Raw genomic sequence first — 22,085 nt, forward strand, 5'->3', positions numbered from 1 at the left:
GTCAAAAATACTTCATTACTAGGAGGTATTCTTAAAAATAGTCTGGTTACTTATTGATTTATCTACATAAGTAGAAACAGTATGTTACAGCCGTCGCACATCTGCCATCAAATATGTAAACACAAAACACGTTTTTATAGTTTTACAATTACAGTTTTACATGCATAAAACTATTCTAAATGCATATAAGTTCGGGAACGAAGGAGATAAATTCATATTTAAGGTTACTTTTTTACCTTCATGTAACAGTAAGATCAACCACCACCACCTTCCTGTTTTCAGCCACGTCAAGAATCGCGTCTTCAATGATGGTAAAAGTATCCATAAATGTTCATTTATCCCTTTAATTATGTATTTATATGTTTTTATATGCATTTTGAATTGTGTTCTGCATGTAATGCTACAATTGCAAAACTAGAAAAATGTGTTTTGTGTTAACATTTTTGGCCTTCTGGAACCGATTAATTGAATTTATATTATTTCTTATTGGAAAAATTGATTCGGTTAACATATGTTTCAGTTAGAGTCGGATCTTCTGGAATGAATGAATGAATGAATTCCATTGTAACTGTAAGATGCTCCGGACTACTGTACTATGATGTTCTAGTAATACCATGAAAACTTCATTAGCTTTCTTTATTTTGTTTTTATTCTTGCAGATTTTTTTATTTTAAAGATTCACTTTTAAATAACGTTACTGTATTTCCGTTTTTTCCAGCAGAGGAAGTGACGTCGCGAAGGTCTTGCCTTACACCCCCTGTCAGTTCAAGCTAGTTGGCAGGTGGGAGCTGTCAGAACAGTTTGGCTTTTCAAGTATCATTCACAGTGCGCAACATTATTTTATTCCTGTCGTTACTCAAACAAAAAATGTAAATTGACTGAAAAGAACCGCTGTTGCTGGGTTCACGTCAAGTCAGTGCTAGCTTGAAGCTCACAAGCTAGCCAGCCAGCCACCTAGCTAACGTTACGTAGCTGTCAGTCAGCGAAGCTAGCGGCTCGGGTTGCTACACCACTACTGGGACGTTTACAGCCAGACACGTAAGATCTGAATATTTTCTATAATGGACAAAGACGAAGCCGACCGGTTGATAGAAAAGGCGAAGCTGTTGTTACGGTCAGGACGGAAGGACCGAGCGCTGCAGCTGCTCTACGAAGCCCAGAATATCTACCCCAGCACCCGGGCCAGAGGTAACATTAGCAGTCGCACAGTCTGCCAAACTAAGGTTGATGTTCGCCTTCTAATTGTATGTCAGCCTAATACTTTATATTCAACAATGTGAATGTTTAGCTGGGACTGCTAATTCCATTTGGAGAAGAGCTGAAATATGAATCATCCTTGCGTCTGTGCGGGACCGCTTCTGTGCAGTTTCCATTGCATTGTGCATGAATCTAACTCATAGTATGTAATATTTTTCTATGCTCATGTAGATTCGTAAAATTACCATAATATGAGAAACACCGGTCTGTCATCCAGGTCATGGTAATCCGGAAAAGTTGAATCAAGGCAACTGGGTTATTCGGGCATCTTCACTTCTCAAATTTTAGATTTGGAGTTGTACTGTTTATGTCCCTGTTGGTGCGTCCCTCTAAATGTGACCACCCCCAGGGGACTCAACCACCAGCGTCATAAATAGAGATGTATATGTGTAGTTATAGCATCATCATGCAAGTTTTCCCTATATCTGTAGTGCTTATTGATGCCATTGTTAAAAATGGAAGCAACGCTGCTCCAGAAGCGAACCACGTGCCCCCACCAAAAGGCTGGAGAGACGAGGACTGCGGAAACGCTGAGAAAAGTCACGTGAGTGGCGATGACAAGAAGAGCTACACAGAAGAGCAGCGGCAGGGTGTTCTCAGGTCCTTCACTTGTCCTCGTGAGATTAAATGGAACATAAAACATTAGCGTGTTAGAAAGGGGAGATGTGCTCTAATGTTGGATTTGAACATCCACCATTTTCACCACAGGATTAAGAATTGCAAGGACTTTTACGAGATCCTTGGTGTTCCCAAGAATGCCAGCGATGAGGATCTGAAGAAGGCATACAGAAAGTTAGCCCTGAAGTTTCACCCCGACAAGAACTTTGCACCAGGAGCCACAGATGCATTCAAAGGTAGGGCGTTGAATTGAACACATTAGAAGATATAATGTAAAAGGAGGTTATGCCTTTTGTTGGTGTTGGTTTGTGTGCAACCTCCTGTTTTGTCGTGTAATAACATAACAAAACAACCAAAAAAAGCTTTGATAAAGGGTCAATGTAAAAATATACTTATCTGATTTGAATAGCTTTTACTGCGTATTCAGAATGCTTGTTTTACAGCAATATATCACGGATGCCATTTTTAACTCTCAATCCCAGTCATTTTTCAAAAGGAAACTTCAGTACCGGTCATTTTAGACAATTTTGACTGATTTTTCAAGGCACACAGAATATTGTGTTCTATGGCTATAATAAACATGGAACCTACCATAGGAAAGATTAGACTGCTGTCTTTCATCAGAAAAAAAAGTTTGTTTCTACCTTTTTCCCTTCTTTAATAATCAGCGGTAGAACAGAGGTAAGTTTTGGGAAAATATCAGTTCCCAACTAGAAAAGGGAGAAAACCAGCTTTTTGTAAAAAGATACATTTCAAGCATAACTTTCACTCTGCCACAAATATTTTTTGCTTTTGTGACAGCTGACATATCTAAACAACTCTACCAACATAAACACAATTTATCTACGACTATAACACCATGACCTACTTACAATTTTCACATCTGGAACTGATCTGTGTGTGTGTGTGCGTGTGCGTGTGCGTGTGCGTGCATGCGTTAAAATGTCCCTACAATGCGCAACCTTCTGAACGCTACACTCCTCCACGCTCTCTCGCTTCCTCCTTCCTGTCGTGTGAATCTTCCGTTCTGCACTTCTGCCACCATGTGGCCGATTTTATGGTTTAAAATTGCTCTGAAGTAAAATGCATTAGCGGAGAATTACGTTATCACCTCTTTTTGCCTCTTGCGCAAAAAAATGTAAAAGACGTATGAATGCGCTGTTGCGATTGGGCGTTTGGGTTTATAAAAACGTATAAATACGCCTTTGGTATTGAATGAGTTAACATCTTTAGACAGTTTACTCAAATGGTAGCCTACACTCTCATTGTTGGGAGTTGGGAACCAAAAAAGAATCGCAGGCCTATTCCATGTGGGTCGCACATAGCTAGTCAAACCTTAGGTCCATTTTTTAAAATGTGGACCCGATTTCAGACTTTCAGATAGACTGTCAACATTGGCTTTTTGACTGATATCTGATATACCAATATCAACCGACACGATATAGGCAGCAGCTCTTCCCTCAAATTAATGTCAGGTGACATCTTGTGTCCTGAGTGAGCACATGATACTTCTTTTACTGTGATGCCGCTGGATGCATATCACAAATAAGCACTTTGCAAAATAAGACAAATACTTAGATATGCAGTACAAGTTATAGTATTTATTACGGGTGTCTTAGAATAGTTGACAACTTGACGATTCGATTCGGGGGAGTCTGATTCGACTACCAATTTTGCCCTTGAATCATATACAGTGGTGTGAAAAAGCGTTTGCCCCCTTCCTGCTTTCTAATGTTTTTTCATGTTTGTCGCATTTAAATGTTTGAGATCGTCAAACAAATTTAAATGTGAGTCAGTGACAACACAACTGTACACTAAATGCAGTTTTTAATTGCAACTTTTTATTATTGAGGTAGAAAAAAAACCCAAACCTACTTGGTTGAAGACCACTGGGATGCGAGAGAGTTGGCATCGCAGCGGTCTGCATCCGTGCATATAAACATTGTGGAACACACACACAACAGTGGACAAGCGGCAGCGTGTACTGATACGAACGGAAAGAAAATAACGCAGAGCAATTGAGAGGTCTGACTTTTTTTGTGGGCAACGGTTTTGTGATGCAAATGTTATACTCTCTTGAACGCATCCTGTTTTGAGAAGCAAAACGCTCAACTTAACAGACCCCAGCAACTAGCTGGAACTACTTTCCTCCGCAACGAAAACCGACCAGAACTCGGCTCAGGGGATGAGGTGGGGGGAAAAGTCACTGTGATGCACTACACTGCTGATGGGGATGTCATACAACTTCATGTCAAAAAATCCAAACTATCCCTTGAAGGGAATACTGTTAATATCTGTCAAAACTTAGAATGTCATGTTCTATGTCACATTTTACTAGCTATGGTTGCCGTGGATGCAGAATAAATGATGAAACTTCACTTTTCTTTAGTTGCTAACATTCTAAAATGTGTACATGCAATAATTTCACAGATGCATGTAGAAGTCTGGTGTTGGTCTCCACTGACCTCTGATTTACACTTTCTAAGTTGTTTAGCAACACATTGACAAGATAATACTGTTGTCAAACGTGTCAAATAAAGTTGTTGACTTTCTTGATTGTCACATTGCCGCAAAACCAAAAGGGCAAAAAAAAAAGTAACAATATAATTACCATTATGTAGCCAAAATAGGAATGAATCCTTCCCCAGCACAATGTGTCATAGAAGGTGAATCCTATGGAATCTCTATCGCACTCACGAGTATAATGTGTGTCCATCAGTATCAACACTACTCTCTCCTCCTGCAGCAATAGGCAACGCTTACGCAGTGCTGAGCAATCCAGAGAAGAGGCAGCAGTATGATCAGTATGGAGATCAATCGGCAGCGGAGAGCACATCACAACACACCACCCACCATCGCCACGGACACTACCGAAGCTTCCACAGAGACTTTGAGGCTGATATTTCCCCTGAGGAGCTCTTCAACATTTTCTTTGGGGGACGCTTCCCCACAGGTGAGTGTCAAAGCAACAGTATAACCATTCTTGTCTACTTCTCTGCAAGTGTGTCTTTGTCTCCCTCAGGAAACATTCATGTCTATACCAACCAGGGAGCCTCCTACTCTCAGTTCTACCAGCCTCGTCGACGACGCGCTTATGAGAGACGCGAAGAGGTGGTGGAGGATAACCAGAGTCAAGTCAGTAACTCATGCACCTCCTTTTTGCTGCCACACATTTGTCGTGATGTTGCTGAGAAAGTATACTCACCAGACTTTATATTAAAGTGCACTTGCACAATCTAATGAGACACTTTGCAGCGATATACAACTGAACCGGATCAAATTAAGTGATGATGGTGTTCATATTCATACAATAGTGTGCAATGAAGTGTGACAAGCTCATTAGAATGTGCAGGTTACCTGATGAAGTACCCGGTTAGTGTGTACACCAACCACCTTCCTCAAATAAAGGCCTCCACTCTTAAAGACGACATCCCTCCAATAGTCACTGGGTATTGGGGTCTCACAAGCGCTCGTATCACAAGATCAGATTAAAATGTGGCAAGATTTCTCAAAACAATTTCTCGTGGGCACTAGGCCTGGACCATAATAACCTTGGCATGTTTGTTCCTTAGAACAGTATGAATGGAGTGAACTCTTTTGTCAGTCATATTGTCTCTTTGTCTCGGTGGGTGGAGGCGGGGCCGGTAGCATACACACAGAGTGCAGAAGAGTGTAACGTAGTAGCAATGATATTAGTACTTTCCGGTGTATAAGATGCACCAATGTTTAAGCAGCACCCATTACATTTTGAGAGAAAAACAGATTTGCACATATGTAAGCCGCACTGGACTATAAGCTGCATATGTCCACATCATAAAAAGACATTGTGGTGCGCACAAGTCCGTGAGGACCAGGCAGCTCTTTATTTTTATTTATTACTCAATATAACAGTCTGACTCACGGTTTCATCTAAGATAGAAGGCTAAAATCATCACACAGCAACTTAACACTCAAAGGTATACCTAAGAAATATACAAGTACCAATACAAGTTAAAAAAAAATATATATATATATATATATATATATATATTTTAACTTCATCCCCATAATGCATTTCATCCGAACAGAGCAGTTCACTGGCCAATGTCTGCCATACTGAGCTACCTCTGGTGTCCCGGCAGCTAGCGTTTACTTTTGATGTTTGCACCTAAGTTCCTACCGCCTTTTACAGGTAGTTTTGTTATCTGAAGACAGAATTTTTTTTGTGTTTTTATATTTGCCGTATTTAGTACAAGGAAGATGTTTTCTAATACCTAGAAAATATTCAGTGCTAATGTTGGTTCAAATGTATTGTTAAGTAAGCCAGAGGCACAAAGCATTTAGGTTACAACCAACTAACATAAAACCCACATACCTTTTCCTTTATTTCTATTTTATTTTAGTCTGTCTTTTCGTGTCTTTTTTCAACCTCTCTGCTGTATCACTCAATGCTAGGGGTCTCAGAGACTATAAAAAGAAAAGCAACATTTTTGTTTTTAAAAATTGTAAAAGCACAGTGTTATCTTCTTCAGGAAACTCACAGCAACAGCACAGATGAAACATTTTGGTCAAACCAGTGGGGGGACAAAATACATTAGTCATGGCACGAATAGGTCAGCAGGGGTCTCCATACTCCTGAATAACTTGATGGCCACTACAAAAGATTCTTTAGGTCACTGGATAATTTGTGTTTTTGAGACGAATGAAAGATTTCTGACATTAGGAAATACAGTAGTGTGAAAAAGTGTTTGCCTCCTTCCTGATTTTATTTTTCTGCATGTTTGTCACACTTAAATGTTTCAGCTCATCAAACAAATTTAAATGTTAGTGACAACACAACTGAACACAAAATGCAGAGAAAAAAAAATTAAATCCAAACCTACATGCTCCTGTGTGGAAAACCCTAAAGCTGGCTGCCGGGCCACCAGAGGGAGCTCATGAGCTCAAGGCAGCCATTGGCCAATGAACTGATCTGCTTGGACGAAATGCATTATGGGGATGAAGATAAAATATATATATTTTTTATTATCTTAAACTCATATTGGTACTTGTCTTGTATATTTCTTAGGTATACTTTTTGAGTGTGTGTGGGTTAAAGGTTTAAGAAAAAATTAGAGGCTTATGCACCGGAAATTAGGGTATGTTTATTAGCAAACGTTTTATCGTATTCACCCAAATATAAGACAGGCCCATTTTTAGAAAAATATTTTGAAAAACAAACATATGCTTTTCCTTATGTTTTAAGTATCAAATGAATAAAAACTGATAGATTGCGATGAAAAAGGATAGATTTTGTATCTTCTTGATTGTTAGGTGACTGCTTCATTTTCATCATTATCTCAAAACTAGCATTGTAACTCCTCCTCACTTAGCCAACCCCCTTTTTTTTTCTGAGCATGTTTCTGTGGTGTTTCAGGTGCATCTTGCAGATCACTGGTGTGTGTGAGTGACAGAAAGAAAAACTCTGACTTCTGAGGAACTTGTTTAGTTTGCATGTATAAATCTGAGGACCCTACACTTTTTTCTAGGGAACAAATACCATCTTTTAGTAGCATCAATATAGTAATAGTTATCACTGCACAGTATACCTGGTTGAGTAAATCAACAGCCATGGGCACTATTTGGGGAAATGGTATTTAACATGTTTGCAGCTGATTGCATGTGTTGACTGTTTGGCGAGAAAACGCTGAGCTGAGCTGTACAGTAAGTGCGCGTCAACTCACTGTGTTGTACTGTGCATGGATGTGATCTGCATACAGAACACCTTCACGGCTCTGCTGCAGCTGCTCCCTGTCCTTGTGCTGATCCTCATCTCAGTGTTCACTCAGATGATGGCCACCAACCCGCCCTACAGCCTCTTCTACAAGCCGTGAGTTTGTAGGGAAGACATTGTGAGCTATCATCTCAATCAACATTGATTGCATGCAAGGTGCATGTTTGCAGGTCCATGGGGCTGGTGGTCTCCCGGGAAACGCAACACATGGGCATCCCATACTATGTGGATAAAAGTTTTGAGAAGGAGTACCGTGGCGCTGCTCTGGACGAGCTGGAGAAGACGATAGAGAGTGACTACATTGAACATTTGCAGAGCAGCTGCTGGAAAGAGAAGCAGCAGAGTAAGCAAAACATAAACAATGTTATCTGATGTTTTTCATTAAAATATTTGCTTGAGCACAGATTTAGGACATTTCCAGGTCTGGAAAAGTATTGCAAATGGAAACTCAAGTATGGAAAAATATTGATGTTTTCAAGACTATTACCACTGTTCTGTTTTCTAAAAGATTAAATTATGAATACCTAAAAAAAAGAAAAGAAATGGATTGATCTGTTTTTCTAAGGCACTTGCTAGGGCACTTGCTAGGCTAGAGGCATCTCAGGAAACGTGGGAAGATTGACAAATTGAATGGCCAGCCTTCTGCTCTTATCCACCTCCATCCCTTTGTATGACCTACATTGCCCAGCTATAATCTCCTGGAAATTATACACCGACATACATATTGCGAATAATGAAAGGAAATAAGTAATCCCATAATTTGTTTACATGATACTAGGGCTGCAACTAACGATTATTTTCTTAGTTAATTAATCTGAAGATTTCTGTTGCGATTAATCCAGGTCATTGTATTCTCAGGGCATTGAATCTATCACAACTTGACTGTTCAGGTTGTCTTAAAAAACGTTTCACCGCTCGTCCCAGCAGGCTTCATCACTTCATGCTCAATGACTAGGTGGGACAAACACGAGTCTGACTAGGCAGGACAGCCATAATCTGATACAAAAATAGTAGATCAACTTTCATGGATGACTAAGGAAATTAAAAATTTTCACATTTGTGAGGCTGAGATCAAAGGAGATTTACGTTTTTAAATAAACAAAATCAAATATCAAAATAGTTGATTAGATAATTGATTAATTGTTGCAGCTCTAATGATACACATCTATTTACTGAGTCTGGCGAAAGTCTGGAAAAAGTATGGAAAATTGAAATCCATAGGAACCCTGAGTCTGAAATGGCACCCATCTGTGTGGAGGTTGCATGTTCTGTTTCCTCTGGGTATTCCACCGAGTTAGGTTAATTGGAGACTCTAAATTGTCCATAGGTATGAATGTGAGTGTGAATGGTTGTTTGTGTATATGTGCCCTGCGATTGACTGGTGACCAGTCCAGGGTGTACCCCGCGTATCGCTCCAAGTCAGCTGGGATAGGCTCACCCGTGACCGTGAACAGGATAAGCAGTTGATAATTTCTGAATTAATATTTGCTTGATGTGAGACTCTACTGTCTGTTCCTCTCCTGTTCAGAGTCAGACTTAGCCAACCTCGGGCAGCTGTACCGAGACGAGCGTCTAAAGCAGAAGGCTGAGTCGATGCGGCTGGACAACTGTGAAAAGCTGCACAGACTGGTGGGACGTCAGAGAGGCAGCAAGTGAGGATGGTCTGCTGAAGAGGACACTTTCTGTGTGCAGTCACACTCCGGTACATTATTCTGATATTTATTATTTTGAGGTCATTTCTCTACTCGAGCCACATTGGAATGAATCAGGTGCAGCAGAGTTGATAACAATGTGCCTTCTCTCCTCCGGGATGGTAGGATATCAAAGTTGCATGTCAGCTGCTTTGGTGGCCACAGCACTGTCAGTGTTTTACTAAGGCTCTGATCCTGTTCAACTTTATATTTATTTATATATACATACATATACATATATGTGTGTGTGTATATATATATATATATATATATATATATATATATACACACACACACACACGTATATATGTATATGTATATGGTCTCTGTACGAGGTCATTGTATTAAGCTATGTTTGTGTCCACACACATTTTATTTGTGTACGTATTTATTTTCTTGACTGTTTAGTATCCTTGCCAGACATCTGAATATTCAATTAATCACTACAGTGACTTTAATAACTATTCTTTGGACAAATCACAGAGCTTCTGTACTGTGAAGTGATGGAGCACCTTTTTTTATTATTATTATATATTCATCAGAAAATAGGAAGGACTGTGATATTTACACTGTGCTTGATCACATGCATATGTCACAATGGAGAGTGTCCATTGCTGCTTCTGTATTGGATGTTTAAAAGCTACAGATGAGACTTTGGCTGTCAACTCAGGCTGAAGTGGTGTGTAAGGATTGTACGTTTCTGAACCGAAACAACTGAATTAGCTATGTGGGATTTATGTTACAGTGGATTAATACTGCTACCTTTAGTTGTTCTCAAACTTCATCTCAAGCACTTTTATTATCATTTAACATGACATGATTTAACGTTTTGTTCCTGTCGCATGCGCCTTAGTCAGGAGTGTTTTTCTTACCTGTTTTACCAAGAGATTTTAAATCAATGAAACATCACACAGATTTACTCCCACAAGTCAGATATAGTGATTTGTCAGAAAATGGAAAAAAGTCAAGTGGGTTGTTTGGTTTGTGTTCCTTTATAGGTCATTTGAATGAATGAGTCAATTATGTGTCCACCAGAAAGGGTCAGTACTGTATGTAACTTGTCTAAATTAAAAATCTTTAGTTGGTAATAGTTTGATATTATAGCGCTTAAAGACAAGCCTTAAGCATGAGAATACAAGCCAAATATGAGTTTATTGTTGAAAAGTATAGCTTCCATTATTGTCACAGCCACAAACCACAGTTAACAGAGTGAGAAGGTATCCACAATACTGTTCCACTTAAAACACAGTTAGGTGGGCTTAAAACAACCACAAAATATACATCATTTAAAATTATTTTAAGATTGTTAAAATTAAGAAAGAAAAATATTTGTTCTTCCATTCTTAGCAACATTTTTTTTTTTTTTAACTCAGACTACCAAAAGGTTAAGCACATCAAACTCTTTGGCGCCTGGTTTCACACATCATTGTCATGACAGTAGTGCATTTATCACAGACCACCACTCTACATGTGGCTTTGCCTGGTTTAGGATTAGTTGATTTTGAGGCTTGGAGACACTTTTTTATGTTAATTTCTACAACCTGATGTATTTGCCCATGAGAAGGCTGTGAGTGATGAGCAGCCATCGCAAGCTTTTGACCTACTCTTTTGGAATCCCCTTTTGTAATCTGGGATTACGTGTAATCCATTTCTGCAAGATAGGAGCTTCCCCACATCACAGTGCTGCTGCTGCTCATTGGAATATGGAGAGCACATTGAGGATTATGCTGCACATATGACGCAGAGGGGGAATCTTTACAGTTCGTTTTTTGGAAGTATGAACACTTTTCACTTGAGGACTGTATCAAATTATTCAATCTGTTTTTGCTCACTTCTTCATTTTGAGGTCAGCTTCAATGGCACACCGGCGCCCTCTGGTGCCTCCATCCTACAGAAACAAACGGAGAAAAGACTGTTGAGATGTTTGATGACCTGCAAATCCACACTGCATAATTACTTAATTGTTAAACATCTTATTGACAAGACATGACTCATTTCTATTTTAACTGAACAGGTTTACAATTTTTTTTTCCATATCTATTTTCATATGTGTTTTACAGGTTTAGAGGTGGGTACTTACAAAGAGAGACAGCAGAAAAGCAGGGGAGGACATGGAGAATGCATCCTATGAAAAGCAAATGTACATCAGTGCTGGGACTTAATGATAATGTTACAAAGAGTACAAAAACTGGTAGAAGTACAACATTGAAAGCTTTGCATATGCTACTATGAGGCCATTTTAAATATTTACAATCCCTTGTAACACTGCTGATTAAAAAAAAAACAATTCTAATAATTTATGAGGACAATGCTAACAGTTTGCTGCTCATGCGCGCAGTAAATAAACATACACACTTTGCAGAACAATATCACATTCTAATGGCTTCTGTCAAAATTCTAGTGTTCTACCTTGTCAGTGGAGTCCTGTCGTCGCAGACCCTCACGACCCCTTAGGTTCTTGGCGCTGATACCGGACTCTGAGGTCTCCATGATGAGCTGGGTGGCCAAAAACTGCTGAATCTGCTCCAGGACATCTCGCTGCATCTCCACGGCCATGTGGTACACGTCGTGATCCAGGCTGTTGTACATGACAGCATTCTGAAACATCAGCATGATGTCCCGTTGGAACTCGGCTGTGGTTCTCATGGAGCCACTCTCGATGTTCTTCTTGATGGTGGCCAGGTCCATGGGCCTGTGCAACAAAAGAACTTGTGAGCTGAGCAACACATTTTACCAACACCAAGCAGTACAGGTCAGTATGTTATGCAATGGTTTGTTTTTCTTTTTTATTATCTATTTTATGAGCTACATCAGTTATATTACATTGCTGATGTCGCTATTACCATCCCGTCTACACAACACAGATGAAACACAAGCCAGATGAGGGATGACTGTTCCAAACCATAAACCCAAGAACAGCTGTAGCAGAAGCTGCACTTACCTGTGCACAATACTATGATATCCTGGTGCAATTTCTTCTGTCACCGGCTGCAGGAAGACATTTGCATACCTACATGTAGGATGAAACAGGTGAAAGAAATGTTAAGCATGAATCACTTGCTGGAGGTTAAAAAAAAAAAAAAGCTGTTAAATTTACTTTCAGACACATTTTCACATTTTAAAAAAATTACTGAGTGACTTAATCAAAGAAGGAGACAGTCTTGTTTGGATATTTTCATAACATAAAATTTGCGCAACCTGCTGTTCCTTCAAATTCAGTTTATACTATCTAAGTTCAACCATAATGTGTTATAGCAGGGGTCACCAACGTGGTGCCCGCGGGCACCAGGTAGCCCCCCACGACCACATGAGGTGCCCGCAAGCCTGCTTTTCATTCAGGTTTTCAGTTAATAATGAAAGAACAGTAGAAAGAAATGCATTCTGAAATACAAAATGTGAGTTGTGGACACCAGCATTTTTTTAATGTTCTGGTAAAACAAGCATATTCGCTTTGTTTGGATTTAAAATAAGCTCTGAAAATAAATGTTATAAAAATGAGTAGCTCTTGGCCATTTTCATTTTGTAAAAGTAGCTCTCACAAGGAAAAACGTTGGTGACCCCTGTGTTATAGGATACTGGCCAACCACTGATTTTGATTCTATTTTGAAAAATAAATTCCCATAGAAATTAATGGAAATAGTCTGTATAATCCGGTCCACGGTAAAAAATAAATAAATCAAATAAAAAAATAACCTAACTGCAGGCAAAGTTTTCAATAACATTTCAACATTCTTAACAGACATACAAGTGTAAAAAGAAGGTAACCACATTGTATATTATATAGGAATGTCTGATAATATCGGCTGACCAATATTATCTGCGATATTGGCATAAAGATGATATATCGGATCATATCTGTATCAGTTGTTCTGCCAATAATGATATCAGTGCGCAAGTGAGACCGTCAAACTTCACCTTGCTCCACAGAGCAACAAGCTCACTATGTTCGCGGTCTGGAATTATTTCCAAGTTTGGCCTCTGGATTGTTTAAATATTGAATTTGCAATGACTAAAGTGTCATGTTTTGCTTTTTGCATGTAATGCGGCAACACCTTAATAGTAGCGCTGAGTCAGTGCCGTGAGAAACAGGTACCGTTGCACGCGCTTTCCAGCAACTACAAAGCAGCTGCGCATCGCACCAAACAAAACAGGAAACAGAAAACCAAAATAACAGCACAAAGGAAACAGGTAAAAAACTAAGGTAAACCCAATCTTAAATTCAAGCTGTCATGCAGACATAAAGCACTGGTTATGCGAGGAGGGAGCAAGGTGTCTTCCTTCAATACTTCTAGTCTACAATAATATCAAACCTCAGGAAGAATTACTCAGTTGCACGCACATATACATATACATATATATATATATATATATATATATATACACATATACATATATATATATATATATATATATATATATATATATATATATATATATATATATATATATATATATATATACATATATATACACAGACATACATACATAAATAAATTTTAAAAAATAATTAAAAAAATGTGAAACTGCATATTGTTTGATACAGGGGTCACTGTTCGGTACGAATGTGTATTGAACGGTTCGATACACGTATTGTTACACCCCTAATAAATACATATACATACTGTGTGTATATATATATATATGCTGTATATATATATACTGTATATACACACACAAAAATTTACAAAAAATGCTTAGTCTTAAGTTTATTGACAAAAGCCTAAGGTAAAGTGGAATGGCGCCACAGGTGAGCCTCAAGCATCTCTCTCATTTTGTAACATTTTTGTGTAACGCAAGTGTAACAAGTTAGCCACTGCAAAACATAACTTTATGATATCAAGCAGCCACATCATCAATGAAGGCTTTAGTTTTCTGACCTGTGATTGGCTGCTGCTCGCCAAACCAACATAATGGCCTTTTTCCAGATCTTGTGAGCCTGTAGAGCCTCCAGGTCCTCACTGCACAAAGAGCTGCAAACACAATACAGTTATGTCAGAATGGAAACATCATCTAACAGACATGGTGCACTCATGTGACGAGCTGGTAATGAAAAAGAACAAGTTACAACTGTGTGTGCGTGCGTGCGTGCGTGCATGTGTTTGCTTGCACTCACAACTGTGATGAGGCAGGGCTGCTGGGGATGGAGTCTGCCGTGGTGTGGAGCTGCAGCGATGATGAAGCAGTGTGGAGGCTGCACGCGTCCTCGCTCTCACTGGCTGCACGCTCCAGCTCGCCATCACCTTCTGACGAGAACTCCTCCACCCCGTCTCCATCTTCTTCTTCCTCCTCATCTTCATCTTCTTCATCTTCTGGCCCATTAACCTCATTATCCACATTAGTCCCTGAGGCTTTTTGTTTGCTGGCAACGCCTATTCCACTCTCCTTATTCATGTCCTGCAAAGACAGCGGATGAGTATCAAACATGGCTACCACCATAAAAAGACAGTGGATGTTTGATGTGGTGCCCCATACCTTCTCATGCCTTTCTGTCACTGGACACACTGATTCTGCAAAAAACAATACACCATTAAGTACACCTGCACTTAATGAGATCAAATACAAACGCTTGTCTGATTTGACTTGATCATGCATTCCAATATGCAGTTGGATGTTGACAAATGAGTGTCGTAATGTTAAATCAGTGTCATAGCATGGTACAAGGCAGTTGAACACACCCAGTGTTCATGCATGCATGTGCATACCTTCACAGGGGTTATCAGGCCTTTGCAGAGCCCACTTCTCTTCCAAAGAAATGTGGCTTTTATGGTGCACCATCTCTCTTGTGTCTCTCACAGCCTTGAGCTGTGCAGGTGCTCCACTGTGGCTGCGTGCCGAAACCCTGGAATTGCATGAAGATGAGGAGGTGGGCGGAAGGCCGCTCAGTCCTATTGGGGTTTCCGCTTCACAGTTATCCTGACTCCTGTACACAGAAGCTGAAGTTTCACCCTCCATGTCCAAGTCTTCAGCCTTCTCTGTCAGGCTACAGAGAGATGAGGATGCTGGGACCCCCGTGGGCTCCGAACAGTGAGCCTCTTGGGTGTGGAAGGACTCCGTCTGCCAGGCGCCAGGCAGCGTGTGGCCGTTCTCTTCACACAGGAAGAGAGCAGCCTCCACTGCAGCTGCATCTAAAGCGTCTGCAGCCTGGAGAAGAGGGAACAAGTCACTCTTGCAATCTTACATTCAACCGTTAATTACCTCAACATTGTGAAAATGTACAGTTTGTACACTGGTTGTCATCTTTTAGCACCTTGTCTTCAATGATGGCAATGATGTCCCCCACCGTCTTCAGGTCAAGTTCATCTCCCATGTAGGAAACTGTCACATCCTCCTCGCTCAGCTCTGATAGTTTCACACCTGTAGTAGGCAGCTGGCACCCATGGGACGCAGATGGCACCATCACATCCACATCTGCACATGATTGACACCATCAGTACTATATCCATCCATCCATCCGTTTTCTATTTTCTATGCCGCTTATCCTCACTAGGGTCACAGGTATGCTTGAGCGTATGCCAGCTGACTTTGGGCGAGAGGCGGAGTACACCCTGGACTGGTCGCCAGTCAATCGCAGGGCACATACAGACAAACAACCATTCACACTATGGACAATTTCGAGTCGCCAGTTAACCTAACATGCATGTTTTTGGAATGTGGGACGAAACCGGAGCCCCGGAGAAAACCCACGCACACATGCAAACTCCACACAGAGATGAGTATTATATCATTGAAATAATACATTTGCCAGTTTTAAAGGAAAAGAGGGTCTGAAAAGGAAAAATAAAGTGTCACTAAAGATGAGAATAAGGATTGTTCTGAATCCGGGTGAGACCTGAACATGCTGAGGCTACAGTCTTCACAGGAGCTGGAGTGGTGACAGAGGTAGAATCAGTGTTGACCATGAAGCCTAACTGGGCCGAGAACTGTGTGGGACCCGCCTCCAGGAGACGAGACAGCATGGGAGCACCTGCCATGGAGGTGACATTTAACACAATAGTGGAAGATAACTTAAACTTGTGTTGGATTTCTATACACAGAATCATAGAAGAATCACAGAATCAATATGAAAGCATTGACTGGTCTACCCAAACAAGTGCCCAGTGAGTGTATTTGTACCTGATGCCGGAGAGAAGGGTTGACAGGGCAGAGCCAGCTGTAAGTCATGTGCTGCTGCCATAGTACCAGTGGACATGTCACGCTCTCCAGTCTGTAAACATATTTTTTGTTCATAAGTGGTGACAAAAATGTAAATACAGACAAACCTCTGTTTTTGTCATTAATCCATTCCAAAAGGTCAGACGAAAACCGAAATGTACGAAAACAGTCAATTTTTCCCATACGAAATCATGGAAATCCAATTACAGTAATCTGTTCTAGACACCCAAAAACACATAATTGGTTTTACATACAGAAAGCAATGCGTAATACTTTGACCTTCATTGAAGACTCTTCTAGTCAACTCTGAAGACTCTAGTCAAACCGCTGATGAGTGGAGGGAATGGAAGAGCCACGTGGACGCTGTTTCATTGTTGTGTGTTACAAATTTAACTTTAAAGGGTGGCCTGTTACATCTGTATACTTGCTCACTTAAACTTTATTGCAAACTTCAGCAGCAGGTACAATCATCAAACACACTGGCTCGGCTCACCATATGTAAAATGTCTCCCGTTTTCTCTACAACCTGTGTTAAACTAGGAACATTTACATTACAATCCTATTCTCACAGATGCTACCTTTATACTTTCCTACAATATGAATTATTTCTTTGAATAGTGTTTCTCACGTTCTTTATCGAAGTTATGGCACTGGCAACTTTTTTGGCCACATAGTGGCTTCTTTTGCAGTGTCTCAACACTCAGAAATATGCAGTGCACAGTGTTTGAAAGGAGAGGGAAAGGAGGCAGATACGTACGTACTTGTTCATTGTTCTGTTTGCATTCTATGAACAAAGAAACCACCCTGAGACACATAATGAAGATGGTTCCACGGCCAGAATCTGTCTTTAGTCTCCTAAGTCTAAAATAATCACTATACTGTACATTCTTTACAATGTCAGCAAGGCAGGGATGCTTTGTCTGGGCACTCGATTCCGTGGAATGATACCCAGCAAAAGGACGAGTTTGTTAGGCACACAGTTTGGCTGTATGATAACAGAGACAGCGTACGAAAACTGAAACATATTTTTGGCAATCATTTTACGCAAAAAAAAGGAGCATACGAAAACCAAAGTACCACTGTAAAATACATTTTAACATTTTCTTTTCTTAGCCTACCAGTCTAGACGTTGTAGCCAAGATGTTGCCTTTCTTCAGTAGCTCAGAGAGCAATGGAGATGGAGGCGGAGTGCCTCTCTGGGTCAAGAGCTTCTTTTGGGTGGGGTCATCCACAAGGGCGGGGTTCTCGTTACCAGAGCCAGAAGAGTCTGCAAATGACATCAACCTGGAGGATCCTGAGGCCTAAAGACAGAGAGTGAGAGAGGAGAGAATAAATGTCAGGTAGGATGAAGCCATACAAATCCCGTGGTGCTTTAAAATGATGATCCTAAAGTGTCAACATGGACTTACATCTTTTGTGGAGGAAAAATCCGGAGTCAAGCATGGGAGAGGATCACCTGATGAAAACTCCACACTCGGTGAGTTACAACCAGAGGGTGAATGCATTGTGGCACCTGCCACACGTCGAGGCGTGTTCTTTGCTACCTGTCTGGCTGAAAGAAACATTTCTTTCTTAGATAAAGATAAATAGATACCGTAGATATAATTTGAAGTAAAGGCGATACCCTGAAAGGCAGCATCTGTGCATTTCCTTTTCAACTCTGCTTCTTCGTCTTCAAGCTTCTGTTTCCTGATACACAAATATGTTTCAATATATACAAATATGTGATCATGCAGGTGTACCTAATGTTGTGATGTGAAGAATTTGCTGTATCTTACTGCTGAATTTCCTTCCATAACTCTTCCAGTTTGGAGTCCAGATGACCAGTTTGAATGAGTTCTGACTCTCTCTTCAGCATCCTGCAGGTTGGAAACAGGTTACAAATGCATTGCAATTCTGTCTTAGGCACCACTGTTGTTTTAACAATGCTAGAATTTAGAGCTGAATGAAAGAAATATTTTTAATAAATATTTTGTTCTTTACATAGTTGAATGTGCTGACAACAAAATCACACAAATTTATTATTGTATTTATTATTTTTATTTATTGCCGGTGTCTTTCTGTCCATCTGTTGTCTATTCCATTTGCACAACAGTATGTGAAATTGATTGTTAATCTGTGTAGTAGCAGTATATATATATACAGTATATATACAGTATATATATATACACACACAGTATACCTGTGCTCCTCTTGGGTTTGCTTAATCAACTTTTTTAATTCATCAATCCTCTCAGCTGTCAGCTTGCGCACGATCACGTCCCCGACCGTCTCCACCACCTCCCCCCTTTCGCCTCGCTTCCTCCTGCAAATGACATGCAAACCTTGTTGTGTAGGGAAATAGGCCCAATGCAGGTGTCAAACATCTTAAGCCTTTGCATGGTTTAAGTTCACTCACTTTGGGGCTTCAGTGTTTTCCAATAGCTCAGAGTATTTGGAGGCACAATGCTGTGAACAGGTGAGTTTAGTCAATTATAACACATGAAAATGGTGCAAAAAATGATAGATTTGTTTTCTGTATTGGAAGAGATTTTAGTCTTTGCCTTTTGAGAGAACCAGTCAGGTGGTCGCCCGAGTTCTGCAAATGGTTTGATGGCTCGGCTGACAGAGACCCTGCAAAGTTAAACATGGCCAAAGTTAAGAGTTCATATGCGTTCAATTGAAAATAAATTACATTTTGACTTACAGTGGTGTTAACAAATGTTTGCCCCCTTCCTGATTTCTTTCTTTTTTTTTTTATTTGCACGTTTGTCACACTTAGAAGTTTCAGATCATCAAACTAATATAAATATTAGTCTATGACAACACAACTGGACACAAAATGCAGTTTTTAAATGAACTCCAAACCTACATGTCTCTGTGTGAAAAAGTGATTGCCCCCTAAACCTAATAACTGGGTGGGCTGATTCCCCCCCCCTAATAATAAGTTTCATTTAAAAACAGCATTTTGTGTTCAGTTATGTTGTCATTAACTGATATTTTAATTTGTTTGATGATCTGAAACATTCAAATGTGACAAAAATGCATAAAAAAAAAATCAGGAAGGGGGCAAACAATGTCACACTACTGGATATGCATACTCAACATGTATCATTTTCGTTATCGTGTGCCACAATGCTAAATTAGGTTATGAGGAATACAGTACATATGGCAGTTCGCTGGATCAAGACCTTGGCTGCCTGTCTTTGACTGTTGATTTTAGCCTTGTGTGGGAATTTTGACATTCACTCATTAAAATTACAATTACACAATAATTATAACACAATGAATCTTATGAGATTACAATTTTTTCTTAGTAATTACAAATTTACTGCATTATTCTAACATTCTGACTGTTCTCCTGACAAAATGTTACCTTTTTTCTCATGACTTTTAACAATATTAACAAGTACAGTCGTCCCTCGCCATTTCACGGTTCGAATTTCGCTGCTTTACTCTATCACGGTTATCACAAATTGTGGTTAAATGTGACCTAGTATTAGTCAAACAATATGCATAATGAAGAACAGAAAGAAAAAGAAAAATTCAAATATAAGGCATTCAGAAGAATTCAAAGACGTTTACATAGTATTCTACACTGGTCACTAGATGTCACTAATGTTACTGTAATGTTCGGTGAGACACACACACACACCAGACTTGATCATCAGAACAACAGGCTTTTATTGCAGGTTTGAATTATCTCACAACACACACAATAATCCTTAATAAAACCATGGGCTACTGTTGCAGCCGTAACCCTACCCACTCTAAAACTCAACTCTTAACCCTTGATGTCACTTCCTGTCCGCCCGCCACTCCACTGCGCTAGGGAGCACATTTATAGCAACACACAGCAGCAAGAGGCTTATTTGCTCTACTATATTGGGTAAGAGTGTAAAGGTGATTGTAGGGGTTTTAGTTCATGTCTAAAGGGCTCTAATAATGTTAAAAACATATTTAGAAGGTCGTAAACAGGTTTTCTATGCTAACTCTGAAAATATTCCATTTAGAAATAAGGAATCCTAATTCACTAATCACGGTCAGGTCTGTAACCAATTAACCGTGCTAAATGAGGGACTACTGTCGTACAATTTTTATGTTTTTATTCAACTTTTTACTCGGAAAATGACTTTTTAATGTTCACATTACTTTTATTAATATTACCTCATATTAGTTTTTCTCATAATATTATGACTTTTTTTTCCTCATGACACCAGAAGTTTTTTTCTCCTACCCCTTATATTAAATAATTTATTAAAATTATACCTATCATCATAATATCACACTTTTTTCTCAAATACATACAACTTTATTCTTGTAATATTTCAAATATTAAAAAAACACAATTATGCTAATATGTTTTTTCTCACAATATTATTCTCTTATCCTGCTAACATTTTTCTTGTAATTTTACGAAGCTTTATTGTAAGCGTTATTCTACTGTACAGTATATATATATATATATATATATATATATATATATATATATATATATATATATATATATTTATAATTCCTACATCCCAGCATGCAGTAGGCTACATTGTGGAGAGTATGGTGATGGAACATAAAATAAAGAGTACCAGTTCTGGTCTCCGCTCTTCATCACAGATGTGGCCAAACACAGCTTCTCCCTCACTGACCATGGTTCTGTTGGTCCAATGACAAGCAGCTTGTGTTCTGCAAATGAGGGGGAGGGAAAGAGGAAGTTGTCACAGCATAAAAACAAGCATGAATATTCATTTAAAAGTGGTGCCATTTGGGCCTTGCATTCATAATCTTTCTTGCATGCTAAATCAACCTGCAGTCTTTCAACTCATACGAGTGCTGAGAGCTGCACACACATACACGGGGAGTGACCGGCTGGAGTTACAGCCGGGTGTATAAAAAAAGAGAGAGGTGTCAGCCTGGGAGACTTGCAGTGTTGTGCAGCGGTGCAACTTGGCCGTTAGCACACAGCAACATCACATCATCATGTCAGTGCACCGACATTACTCACTTCCAACGCCGTTTGCCATCTTCCTGTCATCCCGACACGCCGCACATCCTGCTGGATGGAAAGCCGCCAGTTAACAGGAGCTCTTAGTACCCAGCGGTGACGCGTGCATTTAATCTACTGTATATTAAAAACACATCCGTGGAGTTTACCTTTTAAAATGCCAACACCGCCGATGTTTATCTCTTCGGCGTTAGCTCGCTCGCCCCATCGTATTGTGCCTTTGAGCTAACTTAAATATCAACTCGCTCCCTCAAAATTGCTGCATTTGCTTTGCTTCGTAGAGGTTTAGGGGTTTTTCTTTTAAACGCCGACGCCGTCCACGTTAGTGCAAAGAGTCACAAGCAGCAGAGAAATACACTAGTACTAGTCACCGTGGTCGTTTATCATTTCTAACTAGCTAGCTACATGCTGTGCACGCCCACCGTACGGCACTCAATGACGGTGTCTGCTGCTATGCTAGCTCTCGAGCTCACTTTTACCACCCTATCAATCTACTTCATTTATTAGCGTGACAGCGATAAACATCCAGGTGACAGTTATTATACTCGCATAACAGCTGTGACTAAGTAACTAAATGCTGACTTACATAACCAGTGAATGGAAATGCTCTACCGAAATAATAGAGGTGGGCGGA

General features: G+C 39.8%; 2 protein-coding genes across 3 annotated transcripts; one reads left to right on the forward strand and one right to left on the reverse strand.

The window, feature by feature from the left end:
• The first annotated feature begins 724 nt into the window (after positions 1-724).
• Positions 725-10,370, forward strand: dnajc18 (DnaJ (Hsp40) homolog, subfamily C, member 18). Its single transcript, XM_054754619.1, has 8 exons — positions 725-1,188; positions 1,689-1,857; positions 1,966-2,111; positions 4,622-4,828; positions 4,898-5,010; positions 7,614-7,723; positions 7,798-7,970; positions 9,156-10,370. The coding sequence occupies exons 1-8, from the start codon at positions 1,062-1,064 to the stop codon at positions 9,281-9,283; spliced, it is 1,173 nt and encodes a 390-aa protein (XP_054610594.1). The 5' UTR covers positions 725-1,061; the 3' UTR covers positions 9,284-10,370.
• Positions 9,956-22,085, reverse strand: LOC129168864 (bromodomain-containing protein 8-like). 2 transcript variants are annotated; one of them, XM_054754616.1, is made up of 21 exons: positions 21,601-22,085; positions 21,452-21,499; positions 21,036-21,132; positions 19,014-19,083; positions 18,869-18,918; positions 18,653-18,775; positions 18,249-18,329; positions 18,095-18,159; positions 17,880-18,022; positions 17,589-17,771; positions 16,432-16,522; positions 16,148-16,282; positions 15,566-15,726; positions 15,021-15,459; positions 14,791-14,825; positions 14,432-14,712; positions 14,196-14,288; positions 12,260-12,328; positions 11,728-12,010; positions 11,399-11,443; positions 9,956-11,206 (listed from the first exon to the last, which is right to left on the reverse strand). In XM_054754616.1, the coding sequence occupies exons 2-21, from the start codon at positions 21,468-21,470 to the stop codon at positions 11,147-11,149; spliced, it is 2,523 nt and encodes an 840-aa protein (XP_054610591.1). In that variant the 5' UTR covers positions 21,471-21,499; positions 21,601-22,085; the 3' UTR covers positions 9,956-11,146. The 2 variants fall into 2 exon arrangements, with proteins under 2 accessions (XP_054610591.1, XP_054610590.1); XM_054754615.1 differs by having other exon boundaries at positions 9,957-11,206; positions 21,452-21,502.

This window comes from Dunckerocampus dactyliophorus, chromosome 16 (assembly GCF_027744805.1).
Source record: "Dunckerocampus dactyliophorus isolate RoL2022-P2 chromosome 16, RoL_Ddac_1.1, whole genome shotgun sequence".
Classification (NCBI taxonomy): domain Eukaryota; kingdom Metazoa; phylum Chordata; class Actinopteri; order Syngnathiformes; family Syngnathidae; genus Dunckerocampus; species Dunckerocampus dactyliophorus.